This window comes from Pangasianodon hypophthalmus, chromosome 5, assembly GCF_027358585.1.
Source record: "Pangasianodon hypophthalmus isolate fPanHyp1 chromosome 5, fPanHyp1.pri, whole genome shotgun sequence".
NCBI lineage: Eukaryota > Metazoa > Chordata > Actinopteri > Siluriformes > Pangasiidae > Pangasianodon > Pangasianodon hypophthalmus.
In genome coordinates this window covers 15877369-15901827 of record NC_069714.1, presented here as the reverse complement: position 1 = coordinate 15901827, position 24459 = coordinate 15877369, and the positions used below count along the sequence as shown (strand labels likewise).

Genomic DNA, 24459 nt, shown 5'->3' with positions numbered 1-24459 from the left:
GGCAAACAGTGTAGCATTTCTACATCCTCATACACCAAATATTCAACGTGTTCAAGTGAAGACAGTCAGTTGAAAAACTTTATTTCAATGTTAAAATACACTTATTTGAATTTTCTTTCATGTTCCTACCAAGATGTGCAATCCATCAGCGACGCTCTTTCACATGAGCAGCTTGTTAACACACAATTATGCATGTTGCAATCACATTAAGAGGCATTTGTACTTATGTTACATTTTTAAAGCCAATTTGCTAAAAGAACGAGATCAGTGTGTTAATGTCTTTGTAATAGTGTCAAAGCCAAGCTGTCCAGTATTCACAATTGTAGTTACTGAAATTCACAGTTTCAATGTTATCTTATTTCTTTGACACTAATATACTTATCAAGGTGCTTCCTTAGAAACCTTTAGTGTTCAGTAGTTCTGTATGTGGTTTGTGAAATGAAAATGAAACTGGCCTAACAGTTCTCAACTAACAATGAACAGTAAAAGTGCCATTTGGCAGTCAGGAAATTACTTACAGTATAACCTTAAAACACTTAGCATTAGGCACTAAGAGCTAACAATATTTGTCTTATGTAGTCTTACTTGATCTTACTTGTTTTGTGTAAGTATAAAGAATTAAATAACAAACACTTTTTAATTATGGGGGAGTATCTTACATGTAAACAATCATTTGCATAATGTTCTAATCAAAGTTTTTGGTCACTGGGGCATATTGCAATTTTTGTATGTATACGGCATAAATGAAATTAGCTGTGCTAACCGTCTTATACCATTAATGATCACCCATCAATGATTACACTTTAATCTTTTTCTGTTGCCTGTAAACAACAGCTTTACCCAGCCAGCTGGGCCTGAAACACTGTTGGCCGTTTGTGAAGAGCAGTGGATTTCCAGCATCAATAACATCCATCCCTCCAGCTCGCATCACGCAGGGCACTCAGGGATGCCATACTCTTTGGGGGAGTCAGTAAGCTGATAAAAATCAACACAGGCATTTTTTGTGTAATATGGAACATTAAAATATCCTGAAATCTGTAACTATGATGATTTACGATTAGCAAACATGCTTGAAAAACCATTTATATATATATATATATATATATATGTATATATATATATATATATATATATATATATATATATATATATATATATATATATACATATTATTCATATTATTAGAATATTATCCATATTCTAATATGGATTTAAACCAACTAATATGGATTGTTTCAGGCTGTGATTACCTGCGCGCTGGCTGAGCGATCTTGCTGCGTGTGGTCCCACTGGTGCCAATGAAGGAGGCTGGTCGAGGTAGAGCACTGCGACTTGTAGAGGATGGAGTGCTGGCTTTACTGGGTTTACTAACACTATTGCTGGAGAGTGAGTTTAAACTAACAGATGAAGGCATTGTGATGGGACCCTGTATTGTAGGACTGACGTAGGCAGTGGCTTTCACTGGTTGTCGTGTTGCCGTGGAGAAGGTGCCTATACTCTGTACCCGCTGCTGCAGCTGACCTGGAGATGGAACTGACATTACAGGTTATATAAAATATGGGCTAAAGCAAAGTACAGGTCAGTGTATGGTATATAACTGAATTAGGAAATAATTATCTCATATTATATAAAATTATATGAAATATTGTATTGTATTGTATTGTATTACAGTTCATTTCAGTGCAAAGACAGATTTTTGTATATAAATCAATTCTGGGTCAACTTTCAATGTATCTGTCTGTATTTTTGCAAATAAGAACCATGAAATACAATTTTACATTCTTATATTCACAATAATTTATGGTCCATCAGTGATATCTACATTTGGTAATATAGCTTTTAGTTATAATTCCCCATCATCAGGAAATGACTTACAGAAACAAAACATCTGAAACTTGTGCAAATAATCTCATGAATAGATTTTAAGCTATTTATTATGGAATTGTTTTTTTTTATTATTATTTCACAGTGCTGTTATGTGTTAATTGTTATATCATGTGTCTGAATGTTGGCTGTGATAACCATTGTGGGCTTGCTTTTGTGTTAGTCTTACTTGCAGACTGAAGCCTGGCAAGGCCGCTTGAAGAGTCAAAGCTCTGACTGTTGCGTAGGGACGATGGTGAAGATTGAAATGAAGAGAAAGTTGTGTAACTGGCAGGAGCTGCAATACTTGTCACACTTGGCACAGATAGCATGCTGGGCGCTCGTATCAGATTTGGCATGCTTTTCCGCAGCATGTCTAAAAGTACAAAGTACAAAGAACATCAAATGGAACTGTTTCACTATTAAATGTGAAAAAAGCACTGAAACATTTGATATGGCAGAAAATGAAGATGAACTTTGCCACCTGCCAGATAATTTGTCCTTTAATACTCTAATCATTAAACTATCTTTATACAAACAACCCACACCTCTACCTCCTCATCCAGCATGTGCTGATCCACCCCACCCACTCTGGCATAAATAGATAAACATTTGCTGTCTAGGTCAAAGGCTGCCATAAACTGCCATTCAACCACTCATAATCAGTAAAACTGGCCACTTGTTCTCAGATGGCACATGAAGTGACTATATTTAAAAATGATAAAAAACTTACTGTATATTACTGTATATACTGGATAGTTATTGTACTTAGGCCAGTTTGATCAGGCACGCTTGCCCTACAAGTGCACTACACTGATTGTAGCCCATCTTTTTCTATGCACAATTCAGCGGTCCCTGTGTACCCCATCCAACAATACGAAAGGACTACCACTTATCTGATATTATTTGGGTGGTAGACCATTCTTAGTGACACTGACAGAAGTGGCATGTTAGCGGGTGTTGTGTTAGTACTATTATATTAAGTACAACAGTGTTGCTGGGATTTTAAACACTGTAAAAGATGACAGCTTTTCCATGCACAATTTATGTTAATCAGCCTTTCATTGGTGTCAGAGTCTGGCCACTTGACTGCCATTGGCTGGACATTTTTGGGTGTTTAAAAATCCCAATAATCCAATATGCTCAGTGACACACACACACACACACACACACACTATCAAACCACTACCATGTCAGTATCACTGCTGTGCTGAGAATGATACTCAACCCAAATAATATCTGGTCAGTGGTGGTTTTATAATGGTCCCTTTACAGTGATATATAGGATTGGCAGGTGGAGGTGGGGTGGATGTTGGTAAGACCAGCATCATAGCAGATGGGCTACAGTCTGTTGTTGTATATGTGCTAAAATAGTCACCACTTTCATATCACTGCCAACAGCACCTTCAAACTGCACCTAGGTGATGTATCTGATTGACCAGTCAGTGTATAACTTTAAAAAAACAGTTACTTATCTCTCTCTCTCTCTCTCTCTCTATATATATATATATATATGTATATATACATATATATATATATATATATATATATATATATATATATATATATATATATATATATATATATGTGTGTGTGTGTGTGTGTGTGTGTATATATTTATATATATATATTCACTGGGCTTTGTTTGACTAGTGTAAAAAGATAATTTCCTTTATGATATCAGATACCAAATGCTTTATTTTGTGCTAAATAAAAATTTCTAAAGACAGTAATTGTATTGCACACAGTGCTGACCTGTGCTGGTGCGGTAACCCTGTGTTTCGGTGCTTGTGTAGCTGGCTGCGCTGGAACTGGGGCTGCTGAGGTACTGTGTGCTGGAGGAGCTGCAGCGGCGTGGCTCTCTGAGACTGGACAAGTTGTGTGAGTGGGACACACTCCGCTGCATGGACCCTGTACGAAAAAGTCGTGGCTGGGGAGGCGGCAGATCATCAAAATCCTCCTCATCTTCCTCCATCCTCATATCAGACCTCTCTGGGCGACGCAATCCTGAGTGCACAGAGAAGCTGGAGCTCCGGCGGGCACCTGTGGCCGAGGTAGTGGCGTACTCCTGACGCAGACCTGAACATAAGAGCAGGCATGCAACGTGACTTCAGATATTACTTTAAAGTCATATACTCTATGTTTTGTTCTGTCCAGCCTATAATCAATAACAGTAGACATGTTCATATACTTATATTACGAAGCTGATTATTGTGTAAAATGTACATACTCTCCTCCTGTAGCCGGGCCATGACCTGGACATCAGTCATGTCTTGAAGTTTATAGTCCATAGAGACCGAATCATCATCCAGCTCTGAGATGCTGAACTCACTGTTCACGGAAGACTGTGGACTGACGGCAGCATGTGGACGACTGTAATCTAGTGAAAAGATAGCATAAAGTTTGGGAGCAAACTAGGCATTTACTAATCCGTTAACTCTAAACCGTTAACTCTTTACTTAAGGGTGGTGGTAATAGGGCTATGTAACACCTTTATGACAACTGACATGAACCTACATAAACATTTAAAAAGGATTATTCCAACTGCCATTTCTGTCATAGAGACTGCTTTTGTCAAGTGGCATACTGGTGTTATGACAAACATAAAGACTGACTTTGAAAATCAGTGAACTTCTAGTAGGTCAATGTCATATAATGGTGATGTGTCAAAAATTACAATAAAAATTTAGGGTCAGAAATATATATATATATATATATATATAAAACTATTATTACAGTGTCATCATATTGTCATTAGCTTTCATAAATATCATATAATACAAATAAACATCACACAATATCTATATCTAATAAGTAATAGAAAGAAACTCATTTTACATAAGGACCTTGAGATACATAACTCATTACATGTCATGGCATTGTCATAAGTATTGATAAAATTCAATTCAATTAGAGTACTCTGTAATTAGTAGTTGAGAATCGACATCACACTGCCCAGCGACACAAAAGACTTGAAACTAGCCCAAAATACTTTTGGAAAAAGGAGACACATTTTTCTTCTTTTTTTACATGAGAAACAAGGTTACCATGGTGCACACACATTTCCGATGTACAGACATACACCAGTCAGCCATAACATTAAAGCCACCTGCCTAATATTGTGTATTGTGCTGCCAATACAGCTCTGACCTGTCAAGGCATGGACTCCACAAGACCTCTGAAGGTGTGCTGTGGTATCTGGCACCAAGACTTTAGCAGACTTTAGACTTTAGACTTAAGTCCTTTAAGCTGCGAGGTGGGGCCTTCAGGGATCAGACTTGTTTGTCCAGCACATCCCACAGATGCTCGATCAGACTGAGATCTGGATTGAAATTAGGGGGCCAAGTCAACACCTTGAACTCTTTGTCTTCCTCAAACTATTCCTGAAAAATTTTTTGCGGTGTGGCAGGTTGCATTATCCTGCTGAAAGATGCCACTGCCTTTAGCGAATACTCTTGCCATGAAGGGGTGTACTTGGTCTGCAACAATGTTTAGGTAGGTGGTATGTGTCAATGCAACATCCACATGAATGCCAGGACCCAAAGTTTCCCAGCAGAACATTGCCCAGAGCATCATACTGCCTTCATAGGCTTGCCTTCTTCCCATAGTGCATCCTGGTGCCATCTCTTCCCCAGGTAGGCGACGCACACGCAACCACCCATCCACATGATGTAAAAGAAAACGTGATTCATCAGACCAGGCCACCTTCTTCCATTGGTCCGTGGTCCAGTTCTGATGCTCACGTGCCCATTCTAGGCACTTTCGGCAGTGGACAGAGGTCAGCATGGGCAGTCTGACTGGTCTGTGGCTACACAGCCCCATACGCAGCATGGAGTGGTGCACTGTGTTTTCTGACACCTTTCTATCAGAGCCATCAATAACTTTTTCAGCAATTTGTGCTACAGTAGCTCTTCTGTGGGATCAGACCAGCCGGGCTAGCCTTCACTCCCCACACAGCCTTGGGTGCCCATGACCCTGTCAATGGTTCACTGATTGTCCTTCCTTGGACCATTTTTGGTAGGTATTAAGCACTGCACACCAGGAACACTCCACAAGACTTGCCGTGTTGTAGCTGCCCTGACCCAGTCATCTCACCACCACAATTTGGCCTTGTCAAAGTTGCTCAGATCTTTATGCTTGCCCATTTTTCCTGCTCTCAACACATCAACTTTGAGAACCAACTGTTCACTTGCTGCGTAATATATCTTACCCACTGACAGGTGCCATTGTAACGAGATAATCAATGTTATACACTTCACCTGTCAGTGCTTTAAATGTTATGGCTGATCGGTGTAATCCACTCCATAATCATCCTTTCCTTCTCCCAAATATTCCAAATTGGCTATGTACATCATATAGACACTATCTGCACTTACATTTGTTTTGTATGTGTTATCTGTTAAAATGCAAGTCAGCTTGAAAAGTGTCATAACACAAACTCATGTGAACAAAAAATTATGCCACTTGACTCAGGTTATGACAACTTGACATCAAAATTGAAAGCAGTCTTTTTGACAGCTGATGCTCAGGGCCATAACTAGCTATGAGGACAGCAAGGTCCAGACGTTTGTAGCTTTGGAAGGTTTTGTTGTTGTTTTTTTTACCTCCCTCAGAGCAGCTCTGGTTGTCAATATGTAAACAGAAATTTCCTCATAATGTGGTAGAAGAATGTAGCCTACTATGTGGAAGAACAGTGATGACTGGGTCTCAAATAACCTCAGAGCAACTGAGGAGGACACTTTAGGTTTGCCCATAGACTTCATCTGCAGGGTACATGCCATTTTTAACGTATGCTTTTTCAGTAATGAGCCAGGAGAAGTAAGAGAGAAAAGGAGGATGAGCACACAGTGAGAGAGAGAGAGAGAGAGAGAGAGAGAGAGAGAGAGAGAACTGTACACCAAAATGTTAGCTTAATAAAATTAAACCATCTAACATGAGTCAGAGTAGTTTATGGAAGAATGGAAGCATAATATAACAGAAATTACAAATTAGCTGTTGGTGTATTAGACATTTGGCATTGTGACATATGAAGTGGGTCACATTTCTGGAATGTGGACCTCACTAAAATTTTGATCATGGTTATGGCGCAGCTTACACTTATTGGAATAAGCTTTCATAAAGCTGTGTGTAGGCTTTATGTCAGTTGTTCATAGGGTTACATATAGATTCCATGTTGTCTTATGAATACAAGACCTTTCTATTGAATAAGGTACTTTATATGCCTTTTATACTAGCTATGATGTCTTCTGTTACTGACTCAATTCCAAATTAGCTAAGCTTTTGTGCCTCGTAGAAGAATGGAAGATGGATGAGTATGGTGAGGCTTACTTTGAGTAGCCGTGTGATAGAGGAATGAGGGCGATCTCTCGGCCAGGCCACCACAACTCCTCCCAATGAGAGGTGACTGGAGAGAGCAGTGGCTGGATTGAGGAGATGGAACTAGATCAACAGACACATGAGACATGATTCATTGTAATGGATTTACCAGATTTCAACTCAGGTGATGAATGTGATAATATGGCCATCATGCTTTCTTAAAGTAATATGAACAATCATTTTCTCTGACATCTATATTTATGTACGTGATAACACAGTATTACTATAAATGCTTTTCTACAGAGAACATATGCTGATTGAGGCACTTCCATAAAGGATGTCACCAGAGCCAATCAATAAGTCTCACATTTCCCCAAGTCTGACAGAAATATGCTGAGTAGTATAGAATGACATATGATATCTTTTTTTCTAGAGCACAAATCAATAAGCACGGTAATGCTTTGAGCCATGTCATTTGTACTCCAATCAGCCATAACATTAAAACCATCTGCCTAATATTGTGTAGGTCCCCCTCGTGCTGCCAAAACAGCTCTGACCCATCGAGGCATGGACTCCACAAGACCTCTGAAGGTGTGCTGTGGTATCTGGCACCAAGACTTTAGCAGCAGATCCTTTAAGTCATGTAAGTTGTGAGGTGGGGCCTCCAGGGCTTGTTTGTCCAGCACGTCCCACAGATGCTCAATCAGATTGAGATCTGGAATATTTGGAGGCCAAGTCAACACCTTGAACTCTTTGTCATGTTCCTCGAACCATTCCTGAACAGTTTTTGCAGCGTGGCAGGTGCAAAAGAAGGCTGCTGAAAGAGGCCACTGCCATTAGAGAATACTCTTGCCATGAAGGGGTGTACTTGGTCTGCAACAATGTTTAGGTAAATAGTATGTGTCAAAGAAACACATGAATGCCAGGACCCAAAGTTTCCCAGCAGAACTTTGCCCAGAGCATCACACTGCCTCCACCAGCTTGCTTTCTTCCCGTAGTGCATCCCGGTGCCATCTCTTCCCCAGGTAAGTGACGCACACGCAACAACCTATCCACATGATGTAAATGAAAACGTGATTCATCAGACCAGGCCACCTTCATCCACTGCTCCATGGTCCAGTTCTGATGCTCACGTTCCCATTGTAGGCGCTTTCTGTGGTGGACTGGGGTCAGCATGGGCAGTCTGATCAGTCCACCGCTACGCAGCCCCATATGCAGCAAGGTGCGATGCACTGTGTGTTCTGACACCTTTCTATCATAACCAGCATTAACTTTTTCAGCAATTTGTGATACAGTAGCTTTTTCGTAGGATCGGACCAGACGGGCTAGCCTTCTCAGTGAGCCTTGGGCACCTGTCGCTAGTTCACCAGTTGTCCTTCTTTGGACCACTTTTGGTAGGTACTAAGCACCAGGAACACCCCACAAAACCTGCCGTTCTGGAGATACTCTGACCCGGTCGTCTAGCCACCACAATTTGGCCCTTGTCAAAGTTGCTCAGATGCTTATGCTTCCCCATGTTTCCTGCTTCCAACACATCAACTTCGAGAACTTACTGTTCACTTGCTGCCTAATATATCCCACCCCTTGACAGGTGCCACTGTAATGAGATAATCAATGTTATTCACTTCACCTTTCAGTGGTTTTAATGTTATGGCTGATCAGTGTATATCATCCTCATGTACACCCCATAAGTAAAATGTTCCTGTTATTTAAAAATGGTGTGTAATGTTGTATAATAAAATTACTGTCAGTATGTAAAGGGAAAAAAATTGAAAAATTATTTCTATTACTTTTTGAGTCTGTTAGTATAGCTGTAGTGATGGTGTTACCTGTTTGTTCAGTTAGTGCAGGTTTAGTAAGAGATTTAACTGAGGTGCTTAAGAAGGTGAGTCCATCTACAGGTCTGTATGATAAGGATGATGAACTGCCAGAGAGAGCTCCTCTCCATCTTTTGGCTAAGAAAAGAATGGAAGGGATATTGGTTACTGTTCAGTTTGTGGAGGAGACTTTCAAATGTGTACAGGCAAGAACTGAGAACAGTAAGCTTGCTGGATATCGCTGTTTAGTGAATAGGGCTTTGGTTAGATCACACGGTGTTAGCATTTTTAATGGTTAAGAAGGAATGAGTGTAACTTTCCTGCCTTCCCATTTCTGCTGATTACTCAACTGAAAATGAAAAAAAATGTAATAGCATGCATTTCACATACAAAAATCAGCTAATTATGATTTAGTGTTAAGCAAACAGAGCACCGCGCTTTTGCTGTACCACAGAAAATTAGCCTTGCCCCAGACTACAAGAAAACGAGCATTCACAGCCGCCCACAAGAACAAAGCTTTTTTAGAGAGTGGCTAAACAAAGCTGTATTCATAACCTTCCAGCACACAGCCAACCTTTGCTCAATCTGGCCTTTCAACAGCAACAAGAGCTTAAAGCTGAACAGCCGACTCCTCTGTACACACATCTCATCTTCATACATGCACAGGCCCAAACTGATAAGTAATGCCGTGCCTGTCCAGGCTGAGTGTAGAAATGAAGCCAGCACACTGTTTCCCTCTAGTTTAGCTGAAAGGGTTAATATAGTCATAGTTTCTATGGTAACCATCCTCTTCACCATTGCTGCAAAACACTGTCGAATATTTCAGGACGAAAGAGAGTTAAAGAAAGGAAAGGTTTACATCTCAGTTTCTCTGCTTCATATAAATAGAGCAATCTATTAACATTTATAGGGATTGTTATTACTGATATGGATTATCACTGACAGGGATTAAGAAAGAGACATTTTAAAATGTTATGCATGCAAACATACTCATGTAAATGCTGTAATATTAAATTAAATAGTACTATACATGGTATAATGTCATAGTATAAAACGGCCTCACACCAGGCCATATGCTGAACAATATACAAATTTCAAATGTATTCCATTTTTTTTTAACAAGATACACTGATCCTGATGTATTAGAACATCAGGCTTATTCAGAACATCACCTAGTATATTATGCATAATCATGTGAATATATGCAAGTATAATGGCACTTACATAAGTATCCAACTCATTACCAGTGGTTCTAATTTTACATTTCTCGCACTAGTCGTGCTCTTTTTCAAACTGTTGTACCACAGCCCATATTACAGCATAATATGAAACAGCTGATATACAGTGCTGAGACATACTATAGGACAGGCTGATGATGCTGATGTTTGCTCTCTGAGGTACCAGTACCAATCTGAGGAGTTTTATTAACTGAAATAGCAGTTTTATTAACTGAAATATAATCAGTATATTAAACAACTTTGCAAAAAGATTAACGTTCGCCCTGACATTGAGTTTCAAGTTAAACAAACTGCAACAAATCCAATTTTCCTCTAAGAATATTAGCCTCTTTAATTGTTCAAATACTACATACCACTGTTTACTCAGATGTGCTCAGCTCTTACGTTCTTGTAGGTTGAACGTTAAGTTTGCAATATAAAATCAAGAATACCGTACCCTGGTCTAGTCGGTAGCATAAGGAACGCTTAGCTGACTCCACCTCAGGCCCGGGGTTGTCGAACACATGTCTACACCACTGCAGAGGGCTGAGGGGTGACCGAGGGAACAGCTTTGCTTTTGGAGACACATACAACCTGGAGATATAAGCCACAATTTCAACATGTTGGCATGTTACTCTATGAGTGTGCTGCAGAATGTCTTCACTTTATGTATGATACAGGATGGAACTTGATGAGATCATTTAATCCAGGTGTTACACAGTGAAATATGTAAGAAAGGTAATTATGTGCATATGATCATATTATGCATCACAATAAACACACGTATGCAACCTTTACTAAGACAATAAAACGTACGTCCACTGACATGCACATGACAGGTACCTAAAGCAAGCTGTGAGTCAATTTATTACACTAATTTAATTTTCCAGCAGAAGCTTTGAGACAGGGTTTTGGTGTACACAGCTATAACAAAAGCCATCTACAAAAAGACACTTCAGCTATTGCAGCAACAGGACCTGCATATTCCTCTGCTAACTAGGACATAACTGTATATATCACAGTATTGGGTCAGCAGTGATAATATCCCTTCACTGTGTTCTATCAGATACAGTAGTATAGCTGGGTGAGCTTGATTTGAGACAATGTTAAAATCAAGTGCCATGACTTGAATGCATTTAGAACGCAAACTAATAACACAGACTAGTTAAAGCAGGTCAGAAATGGAGCAGGGTTGCAGTACCAGCTGTCCTCAGACTCTGGGTCGATGTTTAGGAGAGAAAAGAGGTCTAAGATTTCCAGCTCGTCCAGCAGTAAGCTCTCAGCATCGCTGGGAGACTGAGCATGAAAACACGCGTACTGTTCCTCTCTATTGTGCACTTCCAGTTGCGTGGGCTGAGCTGCAAGGCAATGATTCCCTGAATAAACATGACCACTGGCCGGGTTTCCAGCGCAGCTCTGGTGTGGGAATAAATGGCCGCTGTGGGTGTAGTTATTAGCCGCTCTCGTCCTCAGCTGCTCGTTTTGTCGCTCCAGTTTGCGCACGAGCTCCTGCAGCTTTTTCACCTCGAGCTCCGCGTCCATAACTGTGCTGTTCCCGTTAACGTCCGCCATCGCGTGCAGCTTCATCACGGCCGCCTCCATTGAGCGAAAACAGAAGAAGGAAGAGAAGAAGAAAGAGATATACAGCGCTAAAGTGATGGCGATGTGTTTAGTCAGTGGAACACAGCTCGCGGCGAGGGCACGGGGTTTGTCTGCTGAGCTCGCGCCGACATGCTGCTTCTTTCTGATGCTGATGTGCTGCTCGGTGCCCCCTTTCTCCTTCCTCTCCGTTTCAAAAAAAACACCACACTGAAGCAGCACACACGCACACACACACACTCTCTCTCTCTCTCTCACACACACACACTCACTCACACACCTCTACAACCACACACTTTAAAGAGTAGACACCCTGACAAAGGCTGCCACAGATTTAAGGTGTGAAGATGATGGCACAAAAATATTATTTACACACAATTTTTAGCTCACTTTTAAAAGAAAAAAACCACAATTGTATTTGGCATATTTTAGCATAAACAACAACAATACAACTGAACACAGTCATTTCTATACTGTTTATCCTATACAGGGTTGCAGGGAGCCTGGAGTCTGTCCAAGGGGACTTGGGGCACAAGGCAGGGGACACCCTGGACAGGGTGCCAACCCATCACAGGGCACACACACACACACACACACACACACACATACACATTCACACCCTACACACAAGTCGCATGTCTTTGGGCTGGGGGAGGAAACCAGAGTACCCGGAGGAAACCCCTGCAGCGGACAGGGAGAACAAACTCCACACTCGCAGGGCAGAGGCGGGAATGGAGCCCCCAACCCCGGAGGTGCGAGGTGTGTGCTAACCACTAACTACAATAGAATGTGAGAAACCAAAATATTGCTTTTACAAAATACATTTTGAAAAGTTTATTGAAGGTCAAATCATTTTGCATCAATATCTTAAAATCACAGAAATGTCAGATAATATATAGGCCTATCAGAGAACAATCTATAGTTCTACTTTGCTTTGATAAACTACTTAGTTTTGTTAAAAGCAAATTCTCTTTACAACCTAATCTAAGAATATCCTAGTTTCCTTATCCAAAATACAAAATGTTATTTTTGTGTTACAAAATGTAATACTAATTTTAATACACTTACTGCATTTCTTTTAATATACATTTTCATCTGTATCTGACTTCACTGAAGACCTCAAGGGGGTCGGACATTTATGTCCATAAAGGTCACTATTAACTATTATTAAAGTTAGAGTAGGCTATTTATTTATTTATTTATTTGTTAGTTTGTTTCTTTCTTTGTTTGAATTAAATGGGTTTTAAAATTATGCCTGTTTCACATATCTATCTTTTACAATGGAAGGGATCCCACACTCCCTGGCTGTAAAAAGCTTAATGATCCCTGTCCTTATGTGCTAATTCTGGGGGCTTCATTTCCTTGACTAGACTGAACACCTTCAAGTACAAAAACATTGCTTGCTCTTTTTCCAATCTTCACCTATCTAGTTTGAGTGAGCCTGTGCCCACTGTAGCCTCAGATTTCTGTTCTTGGTTTAGATGTGGTCCCATCCACCTCAGATGTGTTGTGTGAGATGCTTTTCTGTTCACCACAGTTGTAAAAAGTAGTTATTTGAGTCACTGTACCCTTCCTGCCAGCTGAATCCAGTCTGGACATTCTCCTCTGTCCTCTCTCATCAACAAGGTGTTTACACCCATACAACTGCTACTCACTGGATGTTTGAAATACTCAGTCTAGCCCATGTGGCTCCAACAACCATGCCACCATCACTCAGATCACATTTTTACCCATTCTGATGTTTGACTTAAACATTAAGATTAAGATTAACTTAAGCTCTTCACCTGGCTGATTGGATAATTGCACAAATGAGCAGGCGTACATGTGTTCCTATTAAAGTGGCTCTTAGAACAGCCCCAGTTCTTTGTGGCATGGATTATGCCACTAAATAAGTGAAATGCTTTACACCAATCAAAAATATATTTTATTGGCAGGTCAAACCAACATGGGGTAATATTTTTATTTTTAAACAAAAAAATTAAAAAGAAGCCCAAAGAAATGGCCCCAACATTTCACTGATATAATATATCAAAATATCGTGGCTCATAACTTTACTGCACTTGTTAATTAGTACTTCAGTAGTTCACTTCAGTTAGCAAATGAGATATTAAAAGAACAATATATATATAATAAAATAAAGAAATAAATCCCCTCTCACATGCATTTTCAACAGATCCACCACCCAAACTGTCTTTTTCCATTTTTGTATATCAAATGAATAGTTATTTTTAATAAAACCCCTGGGAGAGTACTTTCAATATGCATACAGAACTGTTTTTCTTTCCTTCACCATATCAAACTATTTTAACATTATGTGAAATTCCTTCATGTATGTGCGCTTCACGGATTTGCAGTAGTTTTGTCCTCAGTGAAGCCATTTACCTGTAAGACAAAAAATGTGTTTGTTTTAAATACTGCGTTTATAATTTCAGTGTAGTCATGTGAGTAGCACTTTGTCTTACCCTTGGTGATACCAAAGCAGGCCTCACAGTGCACACTGCGGCGGTACAACCACATGCTGTCCCCTGCCTTCAGGTGTCCAAGAGGCCTCTTACACGCATCACACTAGAGCAGGAACAGAGAGTGTGTGAGTATGCTAAAGTTTTAACTGCCATATAAAATGCTGATTTAAACACAATACTGTTTGTCTGCCAAGTTTGAATTAAAAACATAAATGATCTTTAAATAGTATTATGGTATTACATTATACCACATTGCAGCTGAATTTTCCACTCAGATTGGTTAGAAGGTGTTGATTAATTTTTTTTGTAAAGATTTAATATCACAGATTTATATTATTGCGTTCTTTTTTAAACCACTATTGTTTCTATAGTAACAACTCATTCACAGGGTTCACATAATTTATGCCTATCAATAAACATATTTTTTTACTGTTGTTATTTAACAACAAAAATATATAAACAGTGCCCTGGTTTGTTTTAGGAGACATTTATTGAACATTTTGAAGGAATACTTCAGTCGGTGATGGCACTTTTTTGTCATAAAATTGTTTCTTTAAGTCTTCCACCAAAAGAAAATCTTCAGAACAGAGGAATTTATGCCTTGAGGGTTCTCAGTTCTGTTACAAGTTGCATTTTTTTTTTGTTATCTGTGTTAATGAGAACTAATTTTTTTCACAGACATTCCACAATATTAAAATTTAACCATAAATGGATAAAAAGTATGATGTGTTGTTCTTAAACAAATAAATATATAGATAGATAAATAAATAGATAAACAAACAAACAAATAATTATTGGCAAATAGCACATTGTGTTTTTACTCCTTAAACAATGTATTCAATTTTAATATAAAATGTGTTCTTATAAGATAAGCGTTCTTACAATGAATAACAAATGCTGAAACATGTATCAAAAAAAATCATTTACCTTGAAACAACTAGCATGGCACTTTATATCCACATCCTCTAGAATCATCTTCGTATCAGAGAGCATTGGTTTCTGGCAGTATGTGCAAAGATCCCTCTCTATGATTTTCCTAGAAAAAAGGTGATATAAATGTGAATATTCTGTCACAGAAACAGTAAGAATGTGTAAAGTCCAGTATATTTACCTTTCAGGTGATGTGTAAACCGTTTCAACAGTTCTCGATTTGTAGATATCCGATAGATCTTCAGGTCTGCAGAGAAATTATGCACCAGATTATGCACCAAAATTCAAATTTCACATTCTATATTTAGCAAAAAATCTATATTAGTTAAACAATTCTCTCAATATACCTGCTCTCTGTGTAAGTTGTTGTAGTGTAGGTTTTTGTGGAGCCCCTACGACTTCTATATTCATAACTGTGCATAAAAAGATTACAAATTAAAGTGTCTGCAGTACTTCAACAACATATGGTGCTTAATCTTAATGAAATAAATTGTACCTGTCAGATGTGGAGGAGTAGGTCTTCATGGATTCGGTGACCACGGTTTCAGAAGTATAGTCTTCAGGCCTGTAAAAATGATATAACGCCATAATGAAATATCTGTAGGTCTCAAACGATCATGCAGATACGGGAGTCTAAATGAGAATGCATACATGCTGTCTTTGTAAGACCTTCTAGCGTGCATTGTAGAACTGGTTCTGCTGCTTTTAGCATTCTTGTGAACCGATCCGATACACAAAATAGTTTAAAGGTAGCACAGATTATGTCTAAAGCAACTACGAAGAAAAATACCATTTATGGGCAACACCCTAGATGCCATACCTGTCCGATGCACGAGCTGATTTGATGGATGTGGGTATGAGGGTGTCAAACAACTGGTCTTCAGCACTAGGAGAAATTATTAAATCAATGTATGCTCTTTCTGCATTATGAGCTCCTCTATGTGTGTAATTATTCCAGTATTTTTGTTAATCTATGTGCCATCTAAAGGTCATACTGACAAATCACCTGGATTTGGAGCTGAAGGTATGGGACTCTGTCTTAGAAGTTGGAGTAGTACTTGTATAGGTTGTGCTGAAATTGATAAGAACAAGAGTTTATCAGAAAGTCAGAGTGATAATATGACCCAGGTTAAAGTGTCTGCGAAAGTCATTTGCATTTACCTTGTAATGCTCTTGGTGGGTGAGGCTGGTAGTGCTGATTTAGCTGATTTGCTCTCTTCTCTGAAATATAAAGAGTAATATAGAGTTATATGCCTTACTAAATGAAACAGCATAGGCAATGCTTTAGACAGGAATTCACCACTCACTGAACTATGGTGTCCTTAAAAGTAGTCACAGTGACAGTCTCTGTCTTGGTACTCTTAGTGGGTGAGGTTGGTGTTGTCACTGATTTGGCTGTTTTGTTGTCTCCTCTGAGAAAAAAAAAAGTTATATGCAATAGAAAATAAAACACAATAAGCAATGTTCATACACGAATTCCCCACTTACTGCACTGTGTTATCCTTAGAAGTAATCACTTTGACAGTCTCTGTCTTGGTTGTCTTTGTGGGTGAGAGTGGTGTTGCAGGTTTGACAGTTTTCATGTCCCCTCTGAAAATAAAAAGAATGTTATATAGAGTTATATACATTACTAAATGAAACAGCATAGGCAATGCTTTAGACAGGAATTCACCACTCACTGAACTATGGTGTCCTTAAAAGTAGTCACAGTGACAGTCTCTGTCTTGGTACTCTTAGTGGGTGAGGTTGGTGTTGTCACTGATTTGACTGTTTTGTTGTCTCCTCTGAAAAAAAAAAAAGTTATATACAATAGAAAATAAAACACGATAAGCAATGTTCATACACGAATTCCCCACTTACTGCACTGTGTTATCCTTAGAAGTAATCACTTTGACAGTCTCTGTCTTGGTTGTCTTGGTGGGTGAGAGTGGTATTGCAGGTTTGACAGTTTTTATGTCCTCTCTGAGCGTAAAAAGAGTGTTATGTAGAGTTATGTGGATAAAAAATGAAACAAAATAGGCAACAGTTCATACAAGAATTCAGCACTCACTGAACTGTGTTGTCCTTGGAAGTAGTTACAGTGACAGTCTCTCTCTTGGTAACACTTGAGTTTTCATGAACAGATATTAATTGACAGTTATTTTGCTGGTTAGAACTTTTTTCATATATAATATTCCTATATGATAATTATTATCCTAAAATATACAGTACCTTTTGGTAGTTGCCTCAACAGGTGTAGGTGGCTGAGTTTGAATTTTCCTTCAAATAAATAAAATATATTTATATTTATTATAATTACCCTCTTTTTTACTTTATTGAATAGAGGAAATTGTAAAGTTATACAAAATAAATTTTCATGTGCAGCTTATACTACATATAGTACATACTACATTTAAAGACAGAGACAAAAATCAATCAAAATTAAATACTATTATAATCATTAGTGTACAGCCAGGGAATGACTTGAGTGTACAGTTAACACATTTTACTTTTAGAAGAGCCTCAAGGGGCCAAGAATTGAAGTCTCTGAACTGTACTCAAGAAAACATATCCTAGCTGGTAACCTGCCATAAATGAGACACCTAAGTGACAGAAGCTTATCAGTGTAGCTATCAAACTTCCAGGCACACAAGACTAAATAATACAGACTTAAAGACAAGACTGCTGTTTTAGCATTGGTAATGAGCTACAGGTGTTTTGAAATATAGTAGCACTAACAGCATTTACCCAGAATTAGTCTTGGAGTCTGTGACGATCTTTTCAGTGAATGTTTCCGTTTTGTTTGGTGACTTCACAGATGTCCTGAAGAAATGTGTGAAGACACATCGTAATTTCAGAAATGAACAACATAAGAGCAAAGCTGTATGTGCTATCAATTAATGAGCAATTTTTTTTTGTTTTTTGGGTTTTTTTTTAAAGAGAGTTTTTTTTTTAAATCAATGCTCTACCTGCTTGTGGTCACAGTTGTCTTCGTGCCATTTTTGAAAGACGTAGTAGTAGTGCTGAAAGAGACACATAATGTTTGTTTTATCATGATGCAAAAGAATGTGGTATTCCACTGGGTGTGGGCTTTCAGGGTGTGTTTTACCTTGTCTTTGACTCTACTGAGGTGGTAAATGATAAAGGTGGAAAATGATGGGTGCGGAAGGCATACTTTAAATGTTGGATATTTTGGGTATGACCATGCATTCCAAAAGACTGCCAGATAAAAGTCTGTCTACTATGTAATGTAAGCGGGGGTTCTGCAATGTTTTTAAGAGCAAGTGTACAAATAGAGATGCAAGACTTTGAATAAGAATAAGAAATATATGTTATAATTATATTTCAAATCAATAAATGGACCAAAATTCAAGTAAATTAAATGTTACCTGCTTGAATCCAGTTCATCCTGACTTGCACTGAATCTACAAGTTAAAAAATATGGTGTGGAAAAAAATTAAATATTTTTCATATTTTTCTTTTCTTCCATATGTATTTTGTAGATTATATTACCTTTTAGTCAGGGACTGGACATTTTTTCTTGATGGACCAGTGGCACTGACTGTGGAGGAGGTGGTGGTGATGGTGCTGGTGCTTTTCTCTGAAGAGCTAAATTACAAAGTAATTTGTAATTACAACGCAATTGTATTTGACTGTGTTTGGCATCTAATGTGGTATCTTTTGTGTTGTAATATAGAGAGCAAGGCCCAGAAGTTCTCTATACCTGCTAAGATTTTCAGAGGATCTAAACCGGCTCAGGACACTTCTTCCAAAGTTTGAATTTTGGCTGTAAAAAGACAGTAAGGGTCAAAGTTTCAGTTACCGTAAATTATAATTTGTATATTTTGTATTCCCATGATGGCAAAATGTGGTAATGACAGGTACAAAAACCCAATGGACAACAGCTGACTCTTTCCATCCCCATAAAAAAAAGATGGATTTTTTCCCCTGTTATTTGTCTGTATGTGTATTGCCTCAGTGTTAACTCACTCCACTGCTTTGTCATCATTCACATCTTTCTTGATCCAGCTGTTGTCCTTCAGCAGGGACGTCTTCTTTTTGCTGTCCTCTACCACACTAGACTTGCTCTTGTCTGCAGTTACAAAGCATAGCTCATGCATTATTCATTACCTCATCTGTCTCTAAATTAAGCAATGAGTGTTACGTAGTGAGTTGTCTGGAAAAAAAATGCTCCTGAATGGTTTGTTCACAGCATTGACACTTGTTTGAGAGAAATGACAGGGTATTAATAATTTTTCCCGTATTTGTTCTCTATAACCAGCTCCCAATGAACATTTAGTTCCTCTAATGTACAATAACAGTGGCGACATTGAACAATGTATGAATGAAGACTGTGACTGCGTTTTGTTATTAGCTTGACATGCATAACTGTTGCACATATAAAGGCATAACACATGGTCTTACCTGCCTCAGGAGGATATGATTTCCTGTTGATGGTGGAAGGCATGGTTTATGCTAGTGCCCTGAAAGAAAAATATTAAATATTGACATTTTATAATAGACAGTGGTTGCCATCTAAAATTTCCAACCATTTCAAAAGACAAGATAAGATTGTGCTACAATTTTGGTCTATGAAACCACACCTTAATGGCAATGTTTTGTAACAATGATCAGCTCAGATTTTATCGAACCATAAAAGATGGTATTGTATTGGTCTCATGTCTGGTAACATGGTTTCCTTCTTTATTCTTTAACTTCTGACACATGCTTTTCAGGAAAGAAAACTTGTCTGTCTTGATCCTCATCAGACACACCCTACACAAACATACCCCTGGCAGCTGAAGGGAAGCAGTGTTTTCTGCCATTTAATAATAACACACGCGCAGTGTATGAGCTTTACATAATCAGCTACAGAACACTTACAGTGCAGCAGGACCCTGTCCTAGATCCTTAAAAATCTAGTCGTAATTCTCAAAGGGGAATACAATACTTGTGTTTTTACAATACTTTTGTTTTTTACGTGTTTTAAACCATGTCATCACTATATCCATACCAAAACTGAAATTTCACTGTAATTCATGTAAACAGAAATTGAATACAAACTTGAGAAACTTGAGAAATGCAAAAATAAATAGATAGTTTCTTCAGTTTAAGTAGTTTCTTAAGTCCAGCTTTAATATAATTTAAATTTTATTGTGAATATTATTCAGGTGTGGCTTGTTAGCATGCTGACTCGTTTTAGCCTGTTGTGCTATGCTTCCTTCATTTGTCTTTTCGTTTAGGCCAATTGCTTCTCATATGAATGACATGCCAGAAAATCAATGCAAGGGAAGGTTTCTATAAAATATTTATTCATTTATGAATATTTATTCCTCTTTCACTCAAATTATGAATTATGAAATGCAGCATTCCCACAGAGCCTGGCTAATATACATGATCCTGGACAGAAATTAAATATTTCCATAATTACATAATTAGAAATGTATTAAAAGTAAGACATTTTAACTTCTCTTTTATGACTATGCACATAGGGCAATAGCAGATTAATCTACTGTTCTACCCCCTATTACATTATTATATTATGTATCCCTATCACAACATCCATCAGATTCTGTAAGACAAGAAATCAACATAATTATTCAGTAAAACCACAATATAGTATTACAATAATACAATTTTTCTGTCATTTGCACATGTTATGAAGGAATTTTAAAGAAATGGGTGGGTTTGTGAGAATCCTTTAAGGATCTATGTAGATTTTTTATGACAGATGGTTTCCTTTAATATTTAATATTGATAATATAAAATATTCCAAGAAGAAGCTTTTCAAAAAAACTACACAATGCAGTATTTTAAGCTATAATAAAAAAAATAAAAGTATTGATAGATCAAGAGTCTACTTACCTTAGTACGTCAGTGGCTGATGTTGGAATGCGAATAAGTTCCCTGAACTTGTCCCTTACAGAATTTCACCTGCTGGAAACAACTGGGCAGGACGGCTGAAGGTGTGGCTTTACACTGTACACAAACCAGTCCTTCAACATGAATGCTAAGCAATCCACACACTTCTCAACCTATAATTAGTAAGGTGCTCACATGTGACAGGTGAATCAGTAAAAGTGAGCCCAGGATACTCAGGAGAGGTCGAAACCATTTAGAGGGCGAGACATTCTGAAGCACTGTGTCACAAAAACTATTTTATACATTCTTGCTTTCAAGCATTCAAAAACACATTATTCTAGTGGCTGATGTTGGAAGGCGTATAAGTTCCCTGAGTACACATTTGTACACATATAAACACAGTGTTAGTGAAGCATTATAACAATGTGGGTTTTTTTTTTCTTTCAAGATGTGAAGCATGAATAAGTGAAGAGGGAGTATCTTTGTATTCTACTGCTGTAACCTTTGAACTGTTCTGTGAGTGCAGGAATACTGCTAATCATACAATGTTTTAAAACTGTATCTCATGCACCTTTATACTGGTTGAAACAACAAAACTGACTGTGGCTTTTTGAAACATCTTAAACTTATTACTCAGACTTAACTAAAGTCCACATAACATCAGCCACTTTAAAAACAAAAACAGAATATCAACTGAAATGTCTTACCGTAATGTTACTTCTTATCTCTTTCACCACAACAGACTTTTATTAACCTTTGCTCCTGAGTAAGATTAATCTCTCTTATTCATATCTAGAAGAATATTGTAATCTTTACTCTCCATAAACATTTTTCAGTATAGGTATTCGAGTGTCTGAGAATATCTTAGTTTATGTTGGCTTATGGGAAATAGGAATAAAAGAAAAAGTCACTTTCAGTGATTTGGGACAGATTCCAAGCACTAAAATATGAACTCTTGTTGGGTGTGACTGCAAATTTCATTTGTACACACTCTGACAAAATCAAAAAGAGATAAAAACAAAAAGGAAAAAAGAAGAAAAAATGTTACAGAAAATTGTAAATACATTGATAACTACAGAAAGAATAAAGGGCATAAGGGTGTATTTGTATTTTGTACTTTTATAATTGGCATAATTCTAAATTGTGTTATGTGAAATACTTCTGCATGTCATCTAATCTTTGTTCTAAAACAGAGATGTCCAGTTTTATCTGCGAAGGGCTGGTGTGGCTGCAGGTTTTCAGCCACAGATGGAATCAGGTGTGGCTTCTGTTTGGTTGGGATGAAGACCTGCAGCCACACTGGCCCTTTTATGATTGCCAACTCCTGCTCTAAAATGTGCCCATGTAATAAAAAAAACCCAAAAAAACAAAAAACAATTATTATATTTAATAAAGATGACAGAAGCAATCAGACAGTTTTTTGCATCATGGTGCAGTGGCATAGAGGGTATCGTTTCGGCCTCCCAGTCCCAGGGTCCCAAGCCGGTGTCATGTTTTACATGTTCTCCGTGTCCATGTCCCGAAAACGTGCAAGCAGGTGTACTGGCTAAGATATATTGCCCCTAGGTGTGAATCACTGTATGAATGTGTGTGTCCTGGTGTCCTGAAATGGACTGGCATCGCATCCAGGTTGTATGCCTGCCTCACACCCAGTGTTCCTGGGATAAACTCTGAATCCACCACGACCCTGATCAAGATAAAGTGCTTACTGAAAGTGAGTGAAAGAGAGTGAGTTTTGTTGCACTGGTACATATGTTGAAATCATATCTCATTGTCTTATTATTCAGGTGTTACTAGTGCACCTTTAACATGGCTTTTACCTAAACACAGTGGTGTCAGCACTCCCACCACTACTAGATGGTACAATTACAAAGGAAAATATTATTTCAACCTTGTTTTGCCAAGGTTGGAGTGGTAGAACTCGAGTAGCCTGTACAAAGCCCTGACCTCAACCCACTGAACACCTTTGGGATGAACTGGAATGGTGACTGCCTGGGATGACACCTTTGGGATGAACTGGAATGAATGTTAGGGTCAGGTGTCCACAAACTTTTGTCCATATAATGTATGCTCTCAATATTCTAAAAGAATAATGCAGTTGCAACTTTCTTACATGCCTTGTGATGGACTGGCTTCCTATCCAGGGTGTATCCCCAGTGTATTGCCAGTGTTCCCAGGATAGGCTCTGGATCCACCAAGACCCAGATCAGGATAAGCGTTTACTGAAAATATGAGTGAGTGAACGTTCCCACATAACAGAAGGTAACAGAAATGCTGAACATGTGCATGCCAGCTCGTAACACTGGTAAACAGAATGATGAATACAAGTATAATTATGCCATAGAAGACTATACACTTTAACTGAATTTTTAATTAGGCCCTTTGATAATTGCATGTCTTTGCCTGAACAAATGTGTTCCCTTGACTGAGTTGTAATGAACTTGGAGCCAGTGTAAAGTGGCCTTCAGACTCAGGCCATAATTGATATGAAGAGCTGAAGCTAATTGGGGTTAATTGAGTAATTCTGACCCTTCTGTAGCTGACACAACTGCAAAAGCTCCTGACAAGACATGTATACAAAGAGAAAAGCCTGGAGAAAATATGATCTATAATTGCCATACAGTGGGCCTGAATAGTTCTTAATCATGATCCTAATCCCTGTGGCACCAAGACTGAGTAATGCAGCACCAGGCTGTCTGTCTATACTATTGGGTCAGAAGGCTGTCATGTCTTGTATATTGTCTGTCCCTGTTTTTCTGCTCCAGGCTTCTCTGAATCAGTCCTCATATTCTTCAGAAGACATTCAGCGTTTTTATTACAGTCAGCATTTTTACCTTTTATGTATCTCAGTAGTAGTCTATGGTGCATGCAAAGTGTGTTTCTGTAATTTCATCTACAGCTCATCACATTCAGAAGTTGTAAATGTCTTGAATATGAAAATATTGCCATGTTTTCTTCTAGTTTTAATAATCTGTAATTAAAATTTCACTTTGCTGGTTTTGTCAGATTCTCTCTGACTCATTGCACTTAGCTACTCTGCACAGCAGATGTCGGTGTTGCTCTGCTTTCATAATTTCCACTGGTCACTCAGGTTGGGAGAGGGCTGATTGTATGATGGGTGAGGCTTTCACCAGTGAAAAATTTTCTTCTGCATGTGCATCATACAAGAGGAGAATAATCTGCCTCCTCTTTCCATTAAGTCTTCCTTTATGCTTATTGTTTCCTTTCTGCAAATGCCACACTAAACAACCAGTCTGCTCTGTTTTATTTTATGTCCTGTGTTTCTCACATTCCATATGCTAATCTCATCCACCAAACACAATATTTTTTCTTAAATATTAAAATTTCAAAATAGTTTTTTTCTTATCTTTTTCCAAGGCCTACAGCGGTGCACCAGAGGTCTTTATGTGGAGC

The 24459-nt window shown here is 38.3% G+C and overlaps 2 protein-coding genes across 4 annotated transcripts; both read right to left on the bottom strand.

The window, feature by feature from the left end:
* Positions 1–50: 50 nt before the first annotated feature.
* slain1a (SLAIN motif family, member 1a) lies at positions 51–12166 on the bottom strand. 3 transcript variants are annotated; one of them, XM_026947605.3, is made up of 9 exons: positions 11415–12163; positions 10671–10807; positions 9009–9134; positions 7192–7302; positions 4094–4243; positions 3619–3942; positions 2054–2239; positions 1251–1533; positions 51–975 (listed from the first exon to the last, which is right to left on the bottom strand). In XM_026947605.3, exons 1-9 carry the CDS (start codon positions 11813–11815, stop codon positions 900–902), a joined length of 1794 nt encoding a protein of 597 aa, XP_026803406.3. In that variant the 5' UTR covers positions 11816–12163; the 3' UTR covers positions 51–899. The 3 variants fall into 3 exon arrangements, with proteins under 3 accessions (XP_026803406.3, XP_026803421.3, XP_026803413.3); XM_026947620.3 differs by lacking the exon at positions 9009–9134 and having other exon boundaries at positions 11415–12166; XM_026947612.3 differs by lacking the exon at positions 7192–7302 and having other exon boundaries at positions 11415–12165.
* A 1547-nt stretch (positions 12167–13713) lies between these two features.
* scel (sciellin) lies at positions 13714–21184 on the bottom strand. The gene is made up of 23 exons (XM_034304546.2): positions 21049–21184; positions 19609–19667; positions 19174–19276; positions 18908–18970; positions 18697–18792; positions 18573–18608; positions 18153–18206; positions 17932–18006; positions 17416–17463; positions 17255–17308; positions 17065–17166; positions 16884–16988; positions 16693–16794; positions 16512–16616; positions 16366–16425; positions 16211–16276; positions 16025–16090; positions 15701–15769; positions 15552–15617; positions 15386–15451; positions 15202–15310; positions 14275–14377; positions 13714–14194 (listed from the first exon to the last, which is right to left on the bottom strand). Exons 2-23 carry the CDS (start codon positions 19649–19651, stop codon positions 14178–14180), a joined length of 1608 nt encoding a protein of 535 aa, XP_034160437.2. The 5' UTR covers positions 19652–19667; positions 21049–21184; the 3' UTR covers positions 13714–14177.
* Between the last annotated feature and the right edge of the window lie 3275 nt (positions 21185–24459).